This window comes from Stegodyphus dumicola, chromosome 5 (genome assembly GCF_044657685.1).
Source record: "Stegodyphus dumicola isolate Sdum_Otavi_A_Nest chromosome 5, ASM4465768v1".
Taxonomy (NCBI): Eukaryota; Metazoa; Arthropoda; class Arachnida; order Araneae; family Eresidae; genus Stegodyphus; species Stegodyphus dumicola.
The window spans coordinates 75,726,468-75,752,332 of NC_140772.1; the positions used below are offsets into that span (position 1 = coordinate 75,726,468).

General features: G+C 31.8%; 1 protein-coding gene and 1 long non-coding RNA gene across 4 annotated transcripts in view; one reads left to right on the plus strand and one right to left on the minus strand.

Moving 5' to 3' along the window:
* The window catches only part of LOC146997145 (uncharacterized), a 41,072-nt gene extending 17,316 nt beyond the window's left edge, over positions 1 to 23,756 (plus strand). Inside the window, exon 2 of the long non-coding RNA XR_015041150.1 lies at positions 22,861 to 23,756. This is a non-coding gene — a long non-coding RNA (uncharacterized LOC146997145). The remainder of the gene's footprint in view (positions 1 to 22,860) is intronic.
* Positions 15,829 to 25,552, minus strand: LOC118188129 (G protein-coupled receptor moody-like). Of its 3 annotated transcripts, none has more exons than XM_035358490.2 (2): positions 25,218 to 25,552; positions 15,829 to 17,175 (listed from the first exon to the last, which is right to left on the minus strand). In XM_035358490.2, exon 2 carries the CDS (start codon positions 17,166 to 17,168, stop codon positions 16,032 to 16,034), a length of 1,137 nt encoding a protein of 378 aa, XP_035214381.2. In that variant the 5' UTR covers positions 17,169 to 17,175; positions 25,218 to 25,552; the 3' UTR covers positions 15,829 to 16,031. The 3 variants fall into 3 exon arrangements, with proteins under 3 accessions (XP_035214381.2, XP_085672918.1, XP_085672919.1); XM_085816792.1 differs by having other exon boundaries at positions 25,211 to 25,552; XM_085816793.1 differs by having other exon boundaries at positions 25,207 to 25,552.
* Between the last annotated feature and the right edge of the window lie 313 nt (positions 25,553 to 25,865).

Genomic DNA, 25,865 nt, shown 5'->3' on the forward strand with positions numbered 1-25,865 from the left:
GATTAATTCAGATAAAAAATGCATTTCTATTTTATTTTGTAACTTTATGAAAAATTACTTAAAGTACTGTTATATCGGCCACTGAAAGATAATAAATTATAATGTATTAATGTTAGTTATTCAAATTTAGTATGAGAAAGTCACCTTTACATTTAATTGTATCATCTATGTAAAATGAATTGAAAGCGTATTATTCTGTATAAGATGGATTCAGAATTATAGAATTAATCGTAAAATAATACAGGAGTTCGACTGCACTATGTCGAATATCGGATATAAGCTATACCTTTAATCAGTATCAACGCACATGAAAATATACATAAGTTGGCGAAAGCTGTCAGCCATAATGAATTTTATTAATCTAGTTTCGGTCCTCAGAAAAAGTACTTACAGGCTACGTTCGGCTAGGCAGATAACAACTGGCCATTGTGGTCTTTGAATTAAAAAATTATGCTACATACAAATATTGAATAGATTTTATGCCCATATTGTTTAAATCATATGAATGAACGAACGTATCATACGAATAACGAACATCATAAATTAATTGCATCAGAAGCACTTGGAAATGCTGGAAGTTCGAAGGGATTTATCTTAACTCCTAATCGTTATTTTTAATTTTGAAACCTTTTGCTTTACTTTCCTGCTCCCCACCTACAATTCACTCCCAGGATGATTATTCAGTATAGCGTTTTATGTAAATGAGGCAGAACCAGTATTTAATGGGGAGTTTCAGTCATTTCCGTAGAAGGGCTCAGAAGTTCTCAGTCGAGCGTGTTCGCATTCTGGCCACATCGTTGCTTTAAGATAATTTTACTACTTTCGACCGTATTCTTACGCGCTTGTTGGTAAACGTGGTGAGGATTAATTAAGGGCCGACTCGGTTAGTAATTTCTGCATAGCTTCGAGTAAGTTTTAATTAGTTAGAATTAGTTTAGTTTCTTATTTTCTATCTTAAGTTAAAGCCCAGATAGAGGCTTTCATGTAAGCCCGAGCAAGAGCCCACTATGAATATTCTCAAGTTAAAATAAAAAGGACATAAAAAGGAAATAAAAGGACACAAAAAAGGTTCGAACCATATCTCTGGAATCCGGAAATTTCACATTAGCAGCCCTGAGACTGCAAATTCCATAGACTCAGGGAACCCGATAAAAAGGTTCTGATTCATCGTCGAGACCATGGGATGAAACTAGCTGCGACCTTCAACGTAAAACGTTCTGTGATATCCTGCTTGGAACAGTTGAAACTCCATTTCACATTGCCTCTTGTTCCAGAACTACAGAAATTTTCCATCGCCACAGCGGACTGAAAAGGACAAGCACTCAACTGGTAAAGAAAATTGGAAATTTCCTGCTGGTTGAACCAGATTTCCAAACATACAGATGGGAGACATTAAAAAAAGCTCTTCTAAAAGCATTTCTAGTAGTGAAAGATCCCGTCAAGCTGGAAGTGGAGCTCTTCATTTAATATCAAACGAATGTGGAACAATTAACATACTTTATTCTACGTAAAATTTAAATATTTTATTGTACGGAAAGAGATCAGACGTCGAATTAATCAGTTATTCTACTTCGTCCGCTTACCCTTGTCCAGGACTACACGGAGGTCAGAGACCCAAATACGCCTGAAAGCCTATTCAACTCTCTGTGGAGTTTGAACGCCGGCGAGCCACTAAGAAAGTGCACACGGCAAGTTTTGATCAAACCCAGTACTCGAGATGTTCGCCGCAACAAAAACCGCAGAATAGACCGTATTCTCATAGGAAAGAAACAATAAGAAAAATATGGGGCTGAAAAGAAAGGTAATTTAAACTAATTAGGGTGTCCAAGGAGAGCGTCCGGTCACCACCACTGAAGCAAAATCCCTCAGCAGTTAAGCTAAATATTGTCGTTGTGCAAAGTTTGGCTTTGAGATTCAAATCTTGCTGAATAACATTCCAACATCTGCATTGTTAGATACCGGAGCGCAGTTCAATTTATTGTCGCTAGAATGATTTAGGAAGCATTTTAGGACGCAGAGATTATTTAAATTTTCGGGGCAGAAAGTGATTACCCAGAAGAAGAAATGCAAATGTCTCGGGAAAGTGTACCTACACGTTAAAATTAAGAATGAGCATCACGAAGTTACTTTATTTGTCGTAAAAGATTTATTAGCAGCAGTAATTCTGAGGGCCAACTTATTGTGCGCGGCAGGCCTTGAACTTAAATTTTAAGATTTCTGCTTTACAGGTACAAATGCACGCTGTGCATGAAAAAGTTCCAATGCCGCCGCTTAAGAGGAAGCAAACACAGACAGTCGACAAAAAGCCAACGAAACTCCCTCGAAGTGGATCTAAAAGAATCCCACCTACGGCCAACTAAAGAGCCTACACAAAAGAGTCTGTAACTGAAACGGCCTATAGAATCAACGTCTACACCACAGATAAGGAAAGTCAATAGGAAGATGCCAGATCTAGAATACAAGAAGAGGCTCTCACCCGATGAAAAGGAAGCTAGAATTCAAGTTCCTGCGAACTCGGAGGAAACAAGGACTTTTTCCTGCAAATTGGGTGAAACGTTAAGATTATCCCCTGCAAACTAAAGATCGACCGCAAAGACTTCGGGTTAATTACAGCGACTGCTATCTCACGTGGGAAGAGTTTTTACAAAAACGAATGTTCAGGTTCAAAGGTGAGAAACAAGAGTGATTTTTTTTTATTTCTTCTTAGTTTAAATTCAGATTATATTATATGCACAGAGTTGCTATGTACAGCTTAGTTTTCCTTAAGCAAGGACTTTTCTCAATTGTTATCAAAAGCAAGAAGCTTTAGTTTGTTTCGGAAATTCGCAGTAATATAATAAATATATTAAGTTTTTTAGTCAAAAAAACTCATATTTACAAAAATAAAACTGGAAATTTGGAAAAATTTGTTTCAATAATTTACAGCAACTATGCACCTTTGATGTAAAGTGAATCTGAATTTTGGAGAGAGTTTCTATTTCGGGGCACTGAATGTGTAAATTTATTCTGTTTTAAAAGTAAATGCTCTTATGTTAAAATGCTTGAAAAGTTTAAAGCAATGTGAATAGATGCAAATGAACTACCTTCAAGAAAGAATGAATGTGTTAAGTTAAAATGTCCAGTTTACACGAAAGTTTAAAACAGTTTCGAGGCTATCACATTAGGTATAGTGATGAAACTAATGGTGAAATGGTGTTTTTCGAAGTCTTGGAAGTACAGTTTTATCTAACATTTAGGAAGTTGGTTAGGTGGTAGTTGTTGTATATTACCACACCACAGAAACACATTTGTATCTTTACAAAACAAACTTGTGGACGGGCTGGGGTGGGGAATTAGATTTATGAGTGAATGAAATTGCTTGAGAGCCAAAAAAATGTGATGAAATGTAATTTTCTTGAAAATGTAGCCCAAATATCTCTGTGAATAGCGTTGCTAATGCTTTTTCTTTCCAGATACATTAGAAAGAGGCAGAGAGTTCAGGAAAACTATATAGATTCCAGCAGAAGATATAAACATTTGTGAAACTATTTCTTTTCTCCTAGTATTAAGATTGAGTAAGATTATAAAGTTGGCTCTAGTGAATATGCAGTTAACAGTCTTAAAATCAAAGTTTTGGGATTACAGTTTAAAATGTAAAATACAAAATTTTGAAAGTTGGAATTAGAGAAAGAATTTTTCTTAGAATTTAAACTCTCAACAAGGTCATTGTGAAACCTTTTTAGCTCGAGTATTAAAATTCTGGTGGAGAAGGATGCAGGGGTTTATTTAATTTCTAATAGTTATTTTTAATTTTGAAGCCCTTTCCTTTACTTTTCCCCACCTGCTATTTCTTGCCAGAATGAGTTTTCAGTATCGCGTTTTATGTAAATGAGGTAGAACCAGTATTTAATGCGAAGTTTCAGTCATTTTCCGTAGAATCACTAATGCTGCTATCAAAACCTGCCGCACAACATTATTTGTAAACTGACCAGCATTTTTAATGCATGTTGTATCGCAAGTATTTTCCTAGCTTATGGAAATGTGCAGAAGATATTTTGATTCCGAAGCCTGGTAAGGATCACAATGAACCTGACAGTTATCGGCCGATCAGTTTACTACCAGTGCTAGAAAAAATCTATCAACGGATTATTTTATCACGCATGCAACCTTATCTTAATTTACTAGCGCCTGAACAATTTAGTTTTCGAGCCAAGCTTTCGACGACCAAGCAACTAGTACGGATTACGTAGTTCGCTGGCTCAGCTCTCCATAATAAACAGTGTGTTGCTCTCATCATGCTAGACGTGGCGAATGTTTTCGACCGCGTCTGACATGAGGGACTTATATCAAAATTGATTTCCTGTCACTTTGATAGAGAGCTATTACTTACGATACATTATTTCATCACGAACAGGATTTTTTATGTTTGTGTAAATGGTGCTGATTCCTGCAAAAAGAATATTCGCAGTGGTATTCCTCAAGGTTCGTTCCTAGGACCAATTTTTTATTTATTTTATGCTGCAAATTTTCCAGAAATACCACAGAACAACTCTATTTTGGCTTGCTACGCAGAGATTTTTTATGATGACCGCCATCTTCGCCCTTTTGCGGCTTTCATGCTTAGCGACAACCAAAATTTTCCTACATAAAGCTCTATTGTGCTTTCGCATCTGGGCTCTATCCAAAATCTCTGCTGAATATGTGTTTATAGCATGATTTTGACTTCATCTTCATCACTCATTTAATGAAAAGCAAATGGTTGTAACTATTGTGTGTGTAGTCTTCCATTTTATAAGAAAAATTTGTATTTTATGTATTTTATCTTGTCTTCAGGACTCACTTAGGCATTTCTGTCCTTGCATCGCTACATGAAGCAATCAAATGCAGATAGTCTGTATACAGCTTGCAGCTTTGCAAGCTAGATGCGGCGGCAGTGGCAAATGGAACGGAATGGATTTCCCGTAGAAGAGTTCAGAAATTCTCGGCTACATCCTTGCTTTAAGACAATCTTACTTCGTTCGGCCGTATTTTTACGTGCCTGTTGGTAATTGCCAGTGAGGTTTAATCAAGGGCCAACACGGTTAATTATTTCTGTACAGCTTCGGCTAAGTTTTAATCAGATAGAATTAGTTTAGTTTCTTATTTTCTATCTTAAGTTAAGCTCGAGTGGAGGCTTTCCTGTAAGCCCGAGAAGAGCCCGATTGCGATTAATCTTTGAGTTAAATAAAAGGATATTTTAACACTTCTTTGGACTTTGTTTTTGCAGTTTCAAGAACAGCGAATAGTCGCTATACTCTTCTCTAGTTCAGTTTTCAAGGACACTCTGTTTAACTAGAACCCTATAAGTTCATTAAAATTTTATTTTCAATAATTAATTTGTTTTGAGATTAAAAAGTTCCATTTTTATGTTACTAGATTTCATTGGGAATTTTTATTAAATGAAAAAGGGAAAGTAAATACAGGTATCCAGTCTTCTTCATCAGCGAAGCCGCTAGAATGTTTGCTAAGGACTTTCGTAATGCTCTTAGATTCCAAGCATATTCTGTAAATGTACTGTTATATTCTTCAGATTCCCTATGCATCTTTAAACGTAAAACTGACTTAGATTATAGTCTGTTTTAAATTTAATTATGGGGTAATAATAGTTTTACTTTCCTTTAAAAGGCAGTGATATCATTTATTACGCTACGAAACAACATGTGCTTTCCCTCTAGTTTCACATTAGCATCACTGAAATAGCTAGTAATATCAATTAAAAGTATTAAATCAAATAAACGTTTTTCATTACATAACAAAATTTTTCATTCATATAGTTTACCTTTCTGTCTCAGAAAAACTACTGAGAATCTAAACTTGTATCTACTGAGAATTTTTCTTTATAAAATTAGCAAATGACGAATCAAAATCTTTCAAATAAAGCTGCAATCTTAAGAACTCTACCTATACCTGACGATGTTTGCTGAAGTTTAATTGTTGATTTTTTAGACAAATTTAACTTTGTTGAATACAGCTGTATCAGAAAGTGATAAAATAATCCTTTTTATTAATTTTCGCCGAACAATTTACACAGCCTGTTTACTAACAGAATCAATATTTTCGACTTGCAAAAATAACAGAAACAAAAGTCGAATTAAATTTTAAGTAATAATTTATGATATTTACAAGATAAAATAGTTTCGAGACAGTCAGCGTCCGCTGGCAAAAGGACCTTTTTAAACTCTCAAATACTTTGCACTTGTATACATGAATTAATTTGAATCCTACTGGGATAAGACGAAAGTAATAAGTTAATAAAAAGCGGACTTGTTAAAAATTAAAGGAAAAAAGGACAAGCATAAACATGGATAGACATGGTTTTCCAGTTGCTCAATAACGTCATGGGAAAATTATTTAATATATGTAACTGTTTGTTTGAACAGAGCAATTTCGTTACTTTTTTTTCCAACAGTTGTTTCATTAAGTCATTTTGCAAATTTTTCGAGACCTGGCTAAACAACTTCCTTTCCATCAGCAAAAGGCTTATATATTTACCAACTTGAAAAGCAAATACAAATGGTGCTTTCAGCTTTGTAACACTTTAAGAAATTCAAATAAGGCAGATATGCAAAAAAATAAATATTTTTTTGCATATCTGCCTTATTTTTAACCCATATTCTTTTCAAAACTTGGATCCAGGAATAGTTTTCGTTCTAATGCAGCTTGATATTTTCTGTGATACTTGTTAAGGTTCGTTCACATTGGGGTCTACCTGAGCTGACTCAGATGTATATCATAGGACATTTAGATTCAGGAGGGGGAAAACGTCTTTGCCAGTTACGATTTCCTTGTTAAAAATATTATTTTCACATACAGTACAGTCAGTGGACAGATGCAAATGACAAATCATGAAAGAGAGACAACATTATCATCATAACTTTGCCAAATTTTAATAAATAACATAGCTGGAGACTTAAACCAGAGCTTTTTAAAAAGGGTTGTGAGATCGCACCCTTTTCGCTAACATTCAAAGATACGATCTATACTAACCCAAATGACTTCCCGCACAGGCGTAAAAAAATAGCACACAGAGGAAAGAGTAAATTGCCCTTTCATTTGATTAAACTCTTCAACATTAACGCTCATACTTCGTGCTCACAATAACAGCGACTACTTGCGGTGGGAACTTAAGAAAAATTTAACAATGAACTTAAATGGTAAAGAGTGGTACTAGACTACTTAAGACAGGCTGACTCAGTAACCTACACCTGCGAATAGACTGCCAGAAGATGTATTAGCAAGTCAGAGTAACAATAGAAAGGACAAAATATAAAAACATGCGCTACGCTAGAGAAATCGCTCTCTGACTAACTTTCCCTTTTCGCCCATTTAAATACTTTCCTTCACTTTAACTTCCAGGGTTTGCATCCTGGCGAGAAAATGCGAGGGGAAATTAAGGTCATTCAAGAAAGATAAAAAATTAGAATAATTAGCTATTAAAACTAAGGGAAACCATGCGGGGTCACCAAAAAAGTCCACAAAAGAAACCCTACAGTTATGACGACATACGATAAATAAGGGAAAAAACTCATATTAATAAAAAGTCGCAATTATTAAAGTTCATGTTGATAAATCCGCAACATTAAAATCCAACTGCACGGATACACACGCAAAGCACGAGAAAAAACTTTTCCTGTTAATTTAAGTTTCTACAATGAAAGTTCTTATTTCAAAATTTCGTCTCATTCATTATGTCGGATTTCGGAAAAACTAATGAACAAATTTTAATGAAATTTATCATGAACATACTTTTATAACAGAGCAATTCATGTACCATTCAAAAATCATTTTATGTATGTATGATTATAAGTAAAGCTCATAGTGCAGGGATGATTAAAATCTATGCTGTGAAATCGAAATGAAAATGACTCTAACCTGAGGTATGGTTCCTTTTCACAGTCAGACATCTCGTGCAGCTTGACGTTATAATGGACAGGAGACAATTGAGAAGTAAGTCCCTGTAGCAGTCGATCTCACTCTTGCAGCAAGGTATTTTTTAACTCCGAGATGGTTGTCGGAGGGGGTGGCGAGATAAAATTACCCTCACAAGAGCACGCCAGACATGCTGTATTGGTTTAAGGTTAGGAGATCTTTCAGGTCAATTCATTCGGCAAATATCTTAACTTTCCAGGTAATCGGCGAACAACTGAGCCGTATGTGGACGAGCGTTGTCGTTCATTAACAGGAATCACGGACAAACTGCGCCACTAAAAAGTCGAACACAGGATTTTATCTATACTTCACAGTGGTCAACGATCCTTTGGCAAACACATACAGTAGTGTGCGGCCTTCCAATATAATGTCTACTCAAACCATTACACCTTCACCACCATCCTTTTCCCTGATGAAGGAGGGATGATATCATATTTCAGAGCAAATGTAGACCATAAAATTTGCGTTCCAGTGAATACATACAGCTCACATGTGAGTTGTGAAGCTGTAGCACTCCTCTGTCACCTCGCTGAAAGTGCTAAATAACGATCCTCATTTGTCGCTGTAGGTTTTGGTCGAACTTGTCCAGGTTATCTTGGTATGGAACCAGTGCCCTTAAATTGTTCCACAAATTGCAAACAGTACTGGGCACTGCACTGTGCTCTATAGCCATTTGCACTTGTGACTGGCCTTCCTCCAATTTACCAACAGTTCTCCATCTCATTCCGTCATCCATGCGTTCGCTGCTACTTATTTTACCTGATACCTTATAAAACATACCCAACTTTTGCTAGAAATATGGCGAATGTCATGAAGGAGTACAAGCACGCAAATCACCGAATATTCACTTACACTTAAAATCCTTGCACAGTCACAGCTCCGCAGACGCGTACGCGTACACCTATACGTTTGATGAGTAGGGAATATTTGCATGATTCTTCGGAGACGTAATTAGTAGCTTTTGTTCAATACGTTTAGTAAAAATAACCATAATTTGTAATTTCTCTTAATGTTGCATACGAATGTATATTAAGTTCGTACTCTTGTATTCAATGATAAGTTAATTATGTCCTTACAAGTCATATAAAAACTTTTTATTCAATTTTTCTTTTTTAATTTTTAGCCTTCTGCCATCAAAATACTCGCCTCTTTTGGATTATGCACCATATGTCACTCATCCTTGCACTGTTTTTGTGTAACTCTGACTGCTTATAAAACAATCTTTTCAGTTTCACTGCTGATAAACTTAATATGATTAGAAGCGTAATCGTTTAAGTGTCTGAGCGGTATATTCAATAACAAAAGAAGGAAATTTGATTGATGCTAAACGTTTTTCAATACTTTTCATACTCGTCGAATAAATTTTTGAAGTCCAATAATATAGAAAGAAAAACATCAGTTATTATGCATTTTAATGCCAAAATTTCATATTTATGATCCATGAAATTTTTAGTGAAAACTATAATTAATGTCAAAGACTGTTTAATCAAATAATCGTAATTTTATCATCTGGAATGCCTTTGGATTAATACACTTAATAAGGTGTATAAAAATAATAATTTAGTTTTCCCAAACTTTTGAAGATATTTTACACTTGTTGCACTTCGAAGGATGTATTGCTTTCGATTAAGATATAAAATTCTGTCTGAATAATAGAGAAGAAAGGAAAAGAATAGAGAGAATTTAAAAGCAACCATTGGTAAGTGATGCCACTTTTTTCCTTGAAATATAAGTCTTTTAAATAAGCTTTCACGCACCTTTGCGCATAGCGAAATTTTAGAGGGCTAATATTCAGCAAAGCATGAAATCTTTAATTTACCTTTCAGCTATAATTAGACTATTATTAATTAACAAACTCAAAACCAGTTCTAAAGCAATGCGTTGCCATTACGCGAGAGACAAAAGATTTTTTACTTACATTTTACACATATTCTCATGTATTCGATTCGCAGTGTGTTGCCTTCGAAAAAGTATATGATCTTTAAATTTTCTTTAAATTTATCAAGTTTGTTATTTTTCAAGAAATTGAATGATATAAATGCGATGAGTATAATTCTTAATAATTTAGAACTTAATTTCGGTTTTTTTAAATAAAGTATTTAAGTAATATAAATTAAAATACAGAAAATTTATAATATATCCATTTTATAACTTTTATGAACAATGAAAACTTTTATGAACAATGAAGTCATATGCTACATAAATGTAGCCGAATTATTTCTTAAAGTTTTTATAAAGTGCTCATATTTTGGAATTTTTCAAACATGATTCTAATTTTTAAAATCTTTTGAAGGCAATCTCTTCTAAGACGTTTCAGACATTAGAATGTAATTTCAAAGTCATCAGGTTGAATATTGTTGTTAATTGCCTCGTCTAATTAAAATTATGTCATAGTTTGAAATTGAATTTATTGTCGTTTTTAAATTCAGATGTATTTTCAAACGCAATTTTCTTTACTTTGAATAATAAATTTTAAAAATGCTTCAAACAGAAGTTAAACCATTTTCTTCTCGAAATAAAGACTTCATAAATGTTTAAAATGGAAAAATTTTAGTGCATCCGTAATGTGCAAGAGAAGCCATTTAACAGTTGTTAAATTTTAATTAGTTAAAATAAATCCATTAGTAATTATTTACGTAAAATAAATACTGCGAAAACATTTAAAAAATGCAAGGGTTTTACTGTGTTTGCTAAATTTAGTATTATAGATAGTAATTTAGAATGATTGAATAATTTACTTGAATAACCAAAATGTCACTTAAGAAAATATTAGCAATGCATTACTATTGCAGTGATGAAAGTATTCATGATTTCATTGGCGTCAATTTAAATTCCTGTTGGATGTAATGTCATTTGAGATAGTAAAAGTTATCTCCCTTACCATTATCATTAGCATTTAGAGGATAAAATGCAAACATTTCAGTGTCAGAGAAGCGTGTAAATTCGCTAGCAGTTTAAATGCTAATTGCTGTTAAAAGTGTCTTACCATAAAATTTGAATAAAGAAAAGAATGAAATAAATTACGATTCTTTTCGTTTGTATGCAAGTCTCGACTTCATTTAAGACAAGCTGTGTGGCCAAGATAAGAGGGAGATGTTTTATGGACAATTGATGAGTTCTTTCTTACGGAATGGACTACTTTTCTTTCGTTCTTTCTTTTTCTCTTCTCTAAACTTCTTTCTTATTTTATCAGTTGGAGTTTCTAAGTTATTGCCATTTCTTTTTGTTAAGTTTTTCGAAGAATGAAAAGAAAGAATAGAGGGTCAGAATGGCTTTTAGTTAATCTATCCTATCTGACATGTAGTTGTAAAATGATCCCTTAATTGTAAGCATAAATTTAACACTACCATTTAAATAAAAAGAAATGTTTTCATTCGCAATAAACGAAATGTGGTGATTAATTTTTACGCTTCTTGGCAACAGTCGGACATTTTTATGCTTCAAAAACTTCTTTTTCATTAAATTTCATTCATTTCGGCTTAGGATAAAGCTTTTAAATTAGCTTGAGGTTTAATTTTAATGTTTTTGTTTCTGACTATTTCTAGTTTGTCGTTTATTTCCCGTATTTTTTACTTCGTTAATTTGTTTTATTTCAAACTTTTTCAGGAATTCAGCTTAAATTATTTTTTCAGATCAAATAATTTTATCTGCCTGCATTTCTAATTTTTTATTGCAATATTCTTTTATTTCATATTTAAAATACGAGTTTTTTTTTCTGAATAAGAAAAACGAAGCAAATTCTTTCAATAAATAAATATAGTTGATGCGGTGCTTTAAAATTATTTACCTCACATTAAAATTAACTTTATATTTGCATATGATGTGACTTGTAACTGGTGTACTTATAAATGGTGTCAGTGTGAATGACAAAGCTCGTGAAATACTAAGCTAATTTAAAATTTAGTTTTCTTAAGCATCTGGTAACCTTTTTTCATTTATTCAAGGAATAGTAGACTGTTGTTTAATGCATATATATACCTGCACGTATATGCTTGTATTTTCGCCTTCAAGAACACGTAAGAGAAACCGAATTATTTTTATCTTGGGATATTCTTAATAATAGAGTCTTACGTAAAATATTGTGGGGATTACTATTCGGTCACTGGAAGTATGCTCTGTCGACATATAACGGAGGGATAGCCAAACTGGTCCCTACTGCTCACTAGTGGGCGATTTGGGCTCTCACGGTGGGCGGTGAAGCTTTTTGTCTGACAATGATCAAGGAAGATCGAAACAGGCATGGATGTATCAAAACAGGCATGGCATATATATATGCCCCACATTTTTTTAAGTTAGCATGGGAAGGCATTACCAGCTGGCCCATGGCACATCACTGGTTCCTCCCATACTTTTACCTGTACTTGTGTACCCTACTTGGCGATTACCTTTCGAATAATGCTCTCCTATTCCCATACATTTATACGGCTTTGTTGTTTCTTAATGAATTTTCTATCTATTAAAAAATTAATATTGTAAATTAATAGTATAAATAAATGTATATAATATAATAGTATAAATAAATGCATAGATTTAACTATATATTTTTTACTAAACCTCCCATAAAAACATCTTCTCAATTGCGCTATATTGAGCGGGTGGGCGGTGTAGAAATCTTACTGCCTACAAAGTTGGCAGTAAGTATAAAATATAGTAAGTATAAAATAGGTTGACTACCTCTGTATTAACAGAACAGTGTGAATGCCTGATGCAAAAAGGTACTTCCAAGGAAATTCAGAACTTTGTTTTTGCCTGTCGTTTTCATTAGTTTCAATATTATTTTAACAGTTACGAGCTTTGGTTTGTCCTTTCGTTTAATTTCAACCATTTGAAAATAAGGTAAAATAAATAGCAAAATGAAACATAAAAATTTCCTGCCTCACTACCAATATTATAGTTGGTAAATGCACCAATCCAAATAATTGTGACTGAACCTCTAAGGCAATGATACGAACTACTACCCAGAAGCATCAAATGGAGTGAAAAATTCCCTCAAATAACCATACATGATCCTCTCTGAAAGCGGTAAGCATTTTTCTGAATATAAATAAACAGTGACAGTGAAATCATATCTGTAAGCCAGCCGCTTCCACGGAAAATCAACATCATCTTAAATTGTGCCACCTTCCAGCAGCCGAGCGATAAAGTCTCTGAACATTGATGATTTTCGTGGTTTTGCCCACGTGTAGTGCATATACAAGCCATTGTCCTTAGAACGTCCTCCACGAAGGCATCTCTTCTCTTAGGTAGACAGCATTCGAGTGCTATAATCAAATAAAAAAATCTGATGTGTACACCACATGACTTCCTTGTACGGAATATTAAATTATACGCATTTTTTTACAAATTTCATTTAAACTTATTGGATTGAATTAAATCTACTTCGCCGACAGCGCATAAACCACAATAGAATAAATGCATTCTTTAAAATTCAGTCTATTTGTTTACCATAGCGACACTCTGGCGCTAGGTTCACTTAACAGTATTTTACTTCATTCATATTATAACTCAGAATGCACAAAATTTATATCATTTAAAAAATTATCTAATCGTTGCCACATTTATTCAAATATTATAATAAAGCTAGAACGATGTATAAAAGAAATCAAGCAAACAAAATAAAAAAGAAACAGTTTTTAACAGACGATTGAGTATTTCTCATTCAATTAATTCAGTTCTCAATTCGTGACAAGGCAAAAATACATAAAACTCAAAATATCTGTATTAAAAATTACGAAATAAATATTAAACACTTATTTCCTCGAAAAAATTCCAGAAAGGATTAAGCATGATTTAATTCGCAATAATAAGTGAAGGCGTTGTCTTTGTTGTTGCGAAGCTAAGGTTCTCTTTATTGGCAACAAATACACTATTCTGCTGTTTCAAATGTAAACAAGCAATGGCCGCCATCAAAAAAATTATTAGCCTTAGTCGCATTTAAACAACTTTAAAATTGTTGATAATTCTAAAAATATTGCACACAGATTTACTAAAGGCATAAAAACCTTAACCGGAAAATAAGAACAACATAATTCAATCATTTTTAAAGCAAAAAATGTACAATTTACAAACATATAAGTGTAAAGAAACTGAGATCACTGAGCCGGGTAACAGAGTGGATATATTTATAAATATATTTATATACGTTTGGCGCGGCCGATTGCAACCAAAATACGAGGTGCACATCTACATGTTATAGTAGTCCTATATACAAAATTTCAACGTTCTGAGGCTACTCGTTTTTGAGTTATGCGAGATACGTACGTACGTACGTACATATGTTCGTACAGACGCCACGAAAAATTCTCTTCAGAATTCATTTTAAAGCAGTTTTATAATTTTTTTGGAGGAAAGGAGTTTTGTATTCTGTCCTTATGTACAGATGTCACGCAAAATCATCGTGAAATTGCATTCGATAGCGGTCAAAATGGATATTTTCGTTGAAATAGTATGCTGCCTGAAACTTTTCGCGATTACAATACTTCCTTTTTACTTCATACAAGGAAGTAAAAAACCGCATTTAAAATGTGGCTCGTCATCTTAGCGAGGTTTCGTTGCATTTTACTCTCTTCTCATGTGATGATTTCCTTCGCGATATTTTTAAGTTAGGTTTAAAATCCGTCGTCATTGCTAATTTGTAGTAAACCGTATACTATATCTGCCATAAACTGTATAATATATTTGCCTTCACTCTGAAGAAAAGAAAGAATACTTAATTTCATATCTACATTTTTCAGGTGAAATTACAGATTAAAGAACCTTTACTCACTTTTGCAAATTTCAGAGCTTTCACATTATTTAAAGTGAATAAACAACTAACCAGTACTATAGTTGTTTGTTTTTCGAGCTTTTATTAATTTTTATCTGCTTTACAGTTAACAAACGTTTGTTTAATTTGAACGTAAGACAGTTTATTGCTGCGATTAGAATTTGTTTTTGACTGAACACACATTTTATCCTTAAAAAGAAAGTGTATGATTTTATTACTGATATACTTTTACTCAGTAAACAGGAAAAGGCTCAATACTCAACGCTCTATTATGTTTATCTATTGGGATTACAGGTAGAAATGCCTAAACGTATTCATATTTTGTATGTCAAATTTAAGGAAAGAACGATTAACTAAATAAACAAATAATATGAATAAATACGCAATTTAATAAGTTTTCAAACTAATTTTTAGCATTTTTACAAGTACAGTTTCATGATATCTAGCCGAAGTGCAGATGTAAAGTACATCTCGCATATTAGTTGGATTTGAAAATCTCACTAAAAGAGTTTGATTTCGTGTTGAAACGTTTCATACATGAGTTTGATAAAAAAAAAAAGAGAAAAATTTTATTTTTATACTTTATTAAACAATTATTATTTTTTTTTTGCTTTTAATACAAATGTTTTCAGCATAAAAATACAAATTTAAATTGCATAAAGTAAATTTCTTTCAAGCTTTACAAAACAGGGCATATTATTTTGTTGCTGAAAAATTTATTTCTTGAATGTGTAATACAATTCATTTTTTAATAGAAACTTTATTTAAAATAAAGTAATGTAGAAAAGTTTTTCTCTTAATACTGAATTCACAAAATAGTTCTCTTTAATGAAATACTGTGTATTGTATTAGTCACTATAACATAAAGAAGAGATGCTTCTATATGCACTTGAATAATGCATCACTTTATGTCCTGCATATAAAATTCCACAGAACACAGTTATTCATATTAGTTTCGTTTGATATAAAACAATTTCTGTTTCACGTAGTGAATAATTACTGCACTGTTCATACATAACAGAGAATCAATCCACTGCTATCTAATTTTAACAATGGATATTTTAAGTAACATTAATAAATGATACTTACATATATTGAAATCATAATGTATACGTAAGTTTATAATGCTAAGAGTTTTATTTAGTCTTTGTGACATCCAATGTACATTTAGTTATAATTCATTAAGCTGCAAAATAATACGATATTTTAATAAAAAGAATATTTGCAAATACATGTTTTACTATTTCAGCCCATGTTCTTACATTAGCAGGTAACATCTTGCAATATTATAAAATTAACATACATTCTACTCCTTGATTTAAAACTTACCACTTGCCGATTTTCGAGTACTAGGACAAAACAATTCCAGATAAGCTCTTCTGTATTCCTTACTAATGACTACATATATAATCGGATTGACAATATTTGAAAAATACACACCTAAATAACCTATAACGTTCAAGAAAGGCAAATCATCTTCTTTTTTGAATATTTTAACAAACGAGACTGGAAAGTAACACAAAACGAATGTAATGAATATCACCAGCATCACTTTAAGCACTCTCAACTCCTTTTTGTCTCTCTTCCAAGAAGAATTTCTTTTTGCCATTTCAGAATGCCTATGAATTTTCCGAATGAAAATTTTTTTAGATGAGAAAGTCACCGTGTCTTCCGATATCATGTCTCTGTGAGTGCTTTCGCGAATTTGTTTGGAAGCTTTACGAACAACCCAATATATTCTTGCATAACATATTACAAATACCAGGGAAGGCAGACCAAAGGCTGTAATATAAAGAAACATTTTGGGAGATCTGCCATTCAGCTTCAAAATGCTGCATGTTCCAACCTTCGGGTCAAAGCCGAACCGACCCCATACTTCTATAAGAGGAAATAATAATAATACCAAAGCTGAAATCCAAATGAGCGATATCATGATGGCAATATTTCTGGCTTTGTACATGTCCCTGTAGAGATTAGGATGGACGACTAAAATATATCTGTTCACGGTGATTGCAATTACGCTAAAAAGAGACACAGCTCCATTGGAATATCTCACTAGTGGAAAAAGTTTGCAAAGTACGTCTCCATAGTTCCAGTCCCGCTCTAAAAACGTTAGTGCGGTCAAAGGCATAGAAAAGCTGCAAAATAAAAAATCAGCCACGCAAAGATTTACAATGAAAGCTGTTGTTGCATTTCGCAATCTCTTACATTTCGATAATGCTACGATGGATATGAAGTTGCCTGTAACTCCAATGATAGCAAAGGCAATGAAGCAAGCAGCAGCAAAGTCCATTAGCTGTGATGGGTACTGAACAAAAACTGTGTTGTTACCATGAGTGGCGAATTGTTGGATCTCATCTTTAGTCTCATTGGAACTATTTTTATTAACGATAAAAGACCACATTGTTTGGTTGTTGGCAAATTTTCTCTCCGATGACGTACTGGTGGTAAACATTATTTTACTGTAAAGAAAAAATAACAGTACTATAAATTTTTGTATAACAACAGAAAATTATTTTCAAATGCTAAAGAATTAAAGTTAAGCTATAAGTATTGTAGCTTGCAAATATGAGTTATCAACAAAAGAAAACTTTAAAGTAAATTAGCATTGCTCTCTTGCATACAAAATTGATTTGTTTAGCTTTACATTAATAGCGTTTGAAAGAAAGCCATTTAATATTTTTTAATCGAGTTCTTCAAGTTGAAATTTATCTGCTTCATTTAATACAACGGTTCATCTTGTTCTACAAAATTAATAAAAAAGATTTTTATGTGTTTCGAAAAAAAGCCTATGTGATATTTAAATAAATATAACTAATTACACATTTGCATTCACATGAAAAGAAAGCTTCAGTGAAGTGCGCGCTTCATTTATTAAAATCAGATAGTTTTTAAGTGGATGTAATCAACAACAGTATAATGTATCATAAAATTTAAAGCAAATTGTAATTAAAATTCCAAAGTAAAAGTTAAATATAAGAAATTCAAAAAAAAATCTGAAATGTTTCAGATTTTAAATTACGTCCAAAGGGGCGTTTTTTAACATTTTGTGTGTTACCTTTCTTTATTAAATATCATGTTCCTCGCACTTAAACCATAAGATCCAGTGCAACAGCAATATCGCAAAATAGTTTTAAAACGAGCATATCTTTAGAATTTCCGATACAGAGACTCACGCGCTAGAGATAAAAATGTTTTTTCTGCACAACGTTGCCATTGCTCGCTTTGAAATCCTTGAGTTTGTTAATCAAAAATTCGTCAAAGTTTTAAAAAATAGGAAATCGATCATAAAACAAATTTCAAATTTCAAATTTGGTCTTCCACATGCTCATATTCGTTGGAGGATTACGTTATTCAAAATTCGATGACTCTATGTACCGTTATTTTATGACAATGTGAGAAATATACATACATTTACGCAGATTTTCATTATTTAATTTCTTCAAATATAATGCAGGACTCTAACATTTTATGGCAACAGTTTGAAAAGTGAACCGACATTTATCCGTCCGACGCAAAATGCCAAAACGAAACTAATAGTCCTTCGGGATTCAAATCCCTTTGGACTAAAAATAAATAAATAAATAAATAAATAAATAAAAATATATATATATACAAAATCTGAAATGTTTCAGATTTTAAATTACGTCCAAAGGGGCGTTTTTTAACATTTTGTGTGTTACCTTTCTTTATTAAATATCATGTTCCTCGTACTTAAACCATAAGATCCAGTGCAACAGCAATATCGCAAAATAGTTTTAAAACGAGCATATCTTTAGAATTTCTGATACAGAGACTCACGCGCTGGAGATAAAAATGTTTTTTCTGCACAACGTTGCCATTGCTCGCTTTAAAATCCTTGAGTTTGTTAATCAAAAATTCGTCAAAGTTTTAAAAAATAGGAAATCGATCATAAAACAAATTTCAAATTTCAAATTTGGTCTTCCACATGCTCATATTCGTTGGAGGATTACGTTATTCAAACTTCGATGACTCTATGTACCGTTGTTTTATCACAATACGAGAAATATACATACATTTATGCAGATTTTTCATTATTTAATTTCTTCAAATATAATGCAGGACTCTAACATTTTGTGGCAACAGTTTGAAAAGTGAACCGACATTTATGAGTCCGACGCAAAATGCCAAAACGAAACTAATAGTCCTTCGGGATTCAAATCCCTTTGGACTAAAAAAGACGAAATGTAATATATTAATACATTTTTATATAATATGTACAAATTTCGCTCGATTTGGTTTATAAACTAGCTTACTTCCTTTTATTTCATAAATAATAAGTTCTTTTGATGAACATACAAATTAAATGCTCGTTATTTTATTATTTCAATAGATTGTGCTACTACATAGCGAATATGCATATTAATACTTAATGAATGTTATGTTACGACTGGAATGCTATGAAATATTTAAAACTCCTGGCGTAAACTTTCTAAAGCAGTTAATATTTTTAGTGTAGAACATTCAGAACATTAATATGTTATTAGTCAACCTAAGTGCTGCTAACAGAATCAGTATGGGCATAAAATTTAGCACACTTGATATACATTCTTATCGCTTTCACTGATATCAAATGCATGAAAAAAAATTATTGTCTAAACTTTGTTATGTTACACCAGCACTGCACTATTAAAAAAAATTATAAAAAAATTATTATAAACCCTATTAAAAAATTTCAAAATTTTCCATAGACAACATTATCTAATAAACATTTGGTTCATTAATATAATAAAAACTTTAGAATGATTTTCTGTGTGAAGAAGCCAGATTTTAAGCGTACATTTTATTTCACGTATTTACATTGCAAACACTTTAAAAAATAAAATATTAAATTAAATTTTAAAAATATTAAATTTTAAAAACGAAACATAATGCTTAGCAAAGTTTCAAGTTATTACATGGATAGATTTCCTAGATTTTCTGAAACGAAACCCCTTTCAGATAAGTAAAATATTCCCTTTTCTATCAAACTAGAAATTAGACAAAAAGCTTAATAGAAAAAAATGTAACCACTTGTTAAAAATTCTGATATGAAAAATTACATTTATTTTTTGGCATAAAAAGGAACTATTTAGCAAACTAAAAATGAGGAATTTCGAAAACACTAAAAATATAGAAAGCAAAGAGAGAATTTGAAACAAAGTAAAAACTGCTAATTTCTAAAAGTCCCTTAATTTGAATACGATAGCCATGAAAAGTCTTACTAAATTAATACAGATGTAGAATATTGTTTACCTTATAGCTGGCTTACGTTTTCACATACTTTCAGATTTATCATTATAAGCATGCATTTTAACAAAGTGCTGAATTCTAAAATCTTTCGTGGCAATTGATTCAGTTTTAATTAAAATCTGTGTTATAGATTCCAAGATGCGAAAAAAAAGGAAGAAATGGCTAAAGTTAACAAAGGATCCATTATTCAATTACAAAATGAATAAATGAAGGAGTAAAACTTTAAATTTGAAATTATCCTAACCCAGATGTTCAGTTTTAAAAATGTTTATGCCTTATTTTATCTTTTTCTATAGATGACGTTGCCCTCGTGCCAGATGTTTAATTCTTAATGTATTTTTTAATTTTGCCGTGTGTTTGTGGCAACAGATTAAATAAAATCAAACGACTAGTACTGGATGCTAAGAAAGAATGAACTCATAAAAATAATTCTAACAGCTGATAAAGTCAAAATCTTATTCAATTCTTTGAGTCTTTTTACTGTGTCAAATTCAAGTATTTCCAGGTAACTAACTATAAGTCGATGAAATTTCAAGTTAAGCTATTTAATAATTATTAATTATTGAACTTACCAACAAACACCAGACAAGAAAACATAAGTCCTGAACAAACAGAGAAAATCCTAATCAAGCTAACAAGAATGTAATTGCGGTAAATTCATTAAGATAACATTTATACTGAAAGTAGTTGGTTAAAATCAAATCTGTTTTAATTTAGCCAATTAAAATCTGAAACCACAAAATATAATTTGAATTTACTAAAAGCAACTAAAAAGCAAAAGGTAAATACAATGCAAATTAAAATAAATTACTGCCAAAATATTAAAATATACACTGATACTGCGACATAGAAGTAAGTTCGTCAGCCGAACAATAAATAAAGCGAAAGGCTTCTTCTGAAAACTGAATCGTAGATCCGAAGTACTATTTCATCACGCGAAGACCGACAGTACGCCGACAACCAACGACATTACTTCTATGGGCACTTCTTATCTGCTTTAGTTCGCATACCTTGACCGTTTGGACAAAATTCGTAAATGACAGTAACATTTTCTTTGTTGAAAGAAGCTTCAAAGCGTCTTCTTCTGTCATCGGAAAATTTCAGATTTTCATCATTGTAGGAAAATGGTGGAAAAATCTAACTAGCAGTATTAACACGAATAAAATGATGCTAAATTCAAATTAACAATGGCGCTTCAAATGGTGCTATTTTGCAGTACAACTGTTATACGTCTTATATTATTCGTAACAGTTATACTGCTATTTTGCATGCAGTATAACTGTTATTCTGCAGAATAGCGCCACATATTTATAAATCAACAACCGGAATAAACCACGGCATTTGTAAATATAACCACCTATTTGTAATACATACAGTTGCTATAAGCCAAAATTTGGTGTGATGCCTACATGTTGCCGTATTTGTCTTTATTGTCCTTATAATAGATTTGTCCGTCTTATTCTTATAAAACCATACCAAACATGAGTGTTTTGGCGTCTGCTTGTGCCTATGCTGAACCTTAACAAAAACAAACTTATAAAATGAATATTTTTCCGATCTAAACTTTTTAATTAGTTGCGTTTCTTTAAAATTTCCCATAAGTTCGATTTATCACAATAAGTTCAATTTATCACTACGCTGATCCATCTTGTGAAACTTTTGCTAGAGTGATTCATAATGGCTGAGATAGCAGATTGTTTCAATCAATAGCACAAGCTTCATATTGCTGCATTTGCCGATAGGGGGAGTAAAATAAAAGGACACATAAATGCTTGCAAAAAAGTTTCCTGCATTCGTTTCAGATATCAATATCACGAGAGTAAATTTTAAACTGAATCTTGATACGTGGGTCAAAACAAAACTGACCGGCTAGTTTTTTTTGTTTTATCCATTTATGTTACTCGTATCATAAACAGACTGGCTCTCCTTCCAAATGACGTAAATAAAAAGCAAATTTTAGTTCGTGATACTTTATTCTTGTTATGTACATTAGTTATGTACATTGTTCAAACACAGTGTTAATACAGCAATAGTTTTCGTTGCTATTATTTAATAATGCCTTACTATTAATGAAATTCTTTCTTTCCCTCTTTAAGAACATGTTAAAAATTTTAAATAATTATATTTAAATTATGAGAATTCATATATAATACCCAAGCAATTTAAAATCTGAAATTAAATATACACTTAAGGAAAGAAAATGTGGAACAGCAAGAGAAAATTCGGTTAGAAGTTGGATTTATTCATTCAGTTATTTTGACTATACTGTTATGAATCGGAATATAAAAAGTAACATTAGAAAATTATAATTTGCTGGATATTATGCAGAAGTTTTGAGTTTGCTTATATTGCGACATTCAATCTTTATCTGATGATGGGTGTAATATAAGAGTGGGTTTTACCCACATGATAGTTCGAAATTCCGTTTAGTACAGTAATCGCATAAATAACTGGAATAATTAAGACACAATAACACGCCGAATAAATACTAATTCAGAAGTCAAACAACAAAAATCAGCGTTATATTTTAAGCGTAAATATAACGCTGATTTTTGTTGTTTGACTTCTAAACTGGAATAATATTTGAATTAAATGCATAATAAATGTAAATGTAAAACATAACAAATTTAAATTTGACAAAAAAGCATGCAATATGTCCTTATCTACATATATGTAGTATATTATTTTTGTGCAAATTTTATTCCTTTCAGTGTATTGTTTATAAGTATAAAATGCTTATATCTTATGTTTTAATATATAACATACGCAAGAAATTTCTTCGTGTACATTAAATGTTATTATTTTAGTTTTATTGTTTGTTTTTACTATTTAATAAAGTATTGAGTGATTTTCAGCTTTTGAGTTACAGAACATGTGACGATTTCTGATTACAGGTTACGGAGGACGGGTACGCTGGTGTCTAATATAGGTAAACAGGCGTATGCCACACGCCCTCCCCTATCTAGCAGCAACAACTCCCTGGAGCCCCAAGAGGATGCGTCGGGAGTTTATTGAGACATGAAAAATGTTGTACATGGCCAAACAACGGCGCTCGTCTTTTATTTTACAGATTTGGAGAGACTTCGACTGAACAGAAATGGCAAGGAAACAAAAATGTTGCAGAATTATAAAAAAGGCAAGAGCAAGAATTAAAACATGCAAAGAAATATAATTAAGGCATGTATTGAGCTAAGCTGCTAGGATAATGACCTAAATTGGCATGTGGTGCACAATATGTTGAGTTCTGTGCTAGGAGTTCGTAGGACATATATTACACAAGCGTTTGCACATTTCTGATTTCTGAGTACATGAAGAGTATTTAAATTTCTACTGTACTAGAAGTTAACAAACGGATTCCCCCCCCCACTAATCAATATTCTTAGCTCCAGTCAGTGGCTGGTTGCGGAAGATTCGTAGAACACTGGTAGTTCGGACAGTGCTTGATCCTTGTGAAAGGACTGCTGTCTGGGCATTTTTATGATTTTCCTCGTGTATAAATTGAATATAAGCCAATTTTCCTTAGAAAGTTCTTTAGGAAGGCATTCCGTCCGTTAAGGAGATAGCCTTCACGTGTTTCGCCACAACTGATTAAATAAAATTGCATAACCTATTTATGTTTTACTAAGTTTAAACTAAGATGGAGTTTAGCCATATTATTTTAGTCAGTTTTGAAAATGGGATTGTTACAGCTAAGCAATTACTAGCGGAATAAACAAAGAATAATACTTGCACCTTTTATCTAATGATATATGTTGACATGTTATTGAACTAAATAAACTTATTGAACTAACATATTTAGTTGCTTCTTACTTGTGTTAAAAATTACTTCTTTGGCATTCTTCAATCCAATTAATAAATAAAATGTTATTAATTTGAACACATATCATTCTATGAAAAAATTTCATTTAAAACACATATCATGATTATTCTTTAAATTATATTTGCTTTCTGAAAAGTGAGATTACGCGAAGTGTATAGATATAATTATAACGGCAGGGAGAATCTTGTACATTACAGATAATTCGCATATGCATGATAGATAAGACTTCTTACCGTTCACATTCCTTAAAAAATAAAAGAAAAACGAAGAGAAACTGAAAAAGCAGGATATAAATTAAGTATTTAATATTCTTTCAGCTATATGTTACTTTTCTTTCTAGATTTTACATGTTTTAATCTTTATATCTTCTCTTAAGTAACTAATTCACTCCGTCTACTTCTGTGTAATATCATTTGACTAGGAAACTCAAAATTTCCTTTAAAAGTATTACGTTTAACTGCAACTACAAGCTATCTGAGTGCTAAGAAATATGGATAACCGGATTGCTGCTCTGCATGACAGTTATGTACTTAAAATAGTAAAAGTTATCACGCTTTCTTTCTATTTTCATTATTTGTATTTTACTTTTTAAAAATTTAAAGTTAACAAATAAGCTATTTTTTTTTATAAAGCTACAACTTAAAAGATGAAATGATTATTACTTACATAAATAAATAAACTACCGAAATACTGACTCGATGTTTTTCAATTAATACAAAGAAATTAAGTTTCATACACTTAGATACTATCCCCATCATCTTATATTTTTATATATTTTTATTAAACTAAAACTAAACAAAAATTACTATTTTCTATCTAAGTAAAAGGAATAATATAATTTATTTATATTTAACCAAAGTTAAAATGAGATTTTATTTTTTAGTTATGTAAATTTAAAAAATGATAAAATTATTAATGTAATACATATTATTATATTTTCATTTTTACAATTTGCAATTAGTTTAGCGCTTTAAAGAAAATAATCGAAAAATGTCATTAAAGATCCTTGAGACGCTTCTAACGTACAAATGGTCATTCTATTTTAATCTATTTTACATAATTTAATAATTTTTATCTTTTAGATTATTTAAGCAACATAAGTATTAAAAATGTATAAATGAGCTAAGTTTTTTTCTGATTAAAAAAATAAGAAGTGATATGCATAAATGGAGCTAGAATAGCAAATAAACTCGAATGACCAATAAACGGCATGGTTAATAACTTTATGTTTTTTTAATAGGACCCGAAATGTCAAAGATTGCATTTAATATTGCATTAAAAATGAAAATTAATATTAATATGAATTGACATATTATTATAAATAAGCAGCAGCTATTTAATTGTCAAGATATGATGAGATTTTACATCATAAATGCATTGAAAATGAGATGAAAATAAGTCAAGAATAATAAATAAATACTTGCGTAGTACCGTTACGTCTTCCAGCTTTTCTCGTTCTGTCAAACAAAAAACAACTTTTGAAAAACTTCTAACATAACAAGTCTTGCTGAATGGGCAGGAGAAATGTTTCTAATGTTTGGCAGTCTGTCAAGAGCCATAATAACCCATTTCTCTAATGCAGCTTGATACTTACTTCCCCGGAAAGTGAATGACGTACGTTTGAGAGAAATTCTATTGCCTTCCGAAATTCCGCGCAAGATAGTCCGATTGCTTTGTTTTGCCACGGTTTTACAGCGGAAGTCTAAAGCAACTGCTTAATGCAGACATATCTCGTTAGAATGCTGTTTACTCAGAGTATACATGTATTCTGATAACGTGGCTAACTGCACATGTGTAGCAAAAAAAAAAAAAAAAAAAAAAAGTTTACACTGTAATTTCAATACAACAGTCATTTCCATTTTCTTCGGGTGGATTGGGTAAAATATAGGGCGTGTGCTGTATTCCAAACCGCAGTACTAGTTCTCTCTTGCCTATTTTCACTTTCACTACTAGTTTTCCAACTTTCGAATAATGCCATATTTTTTTTAATTTTATTTTCAATAATAATAATAACAGTTATTTGTGGTTCTTCAAGAAGAAATGAAGTTAGATTGTCGGTTTAAATGATGTCATATTTTA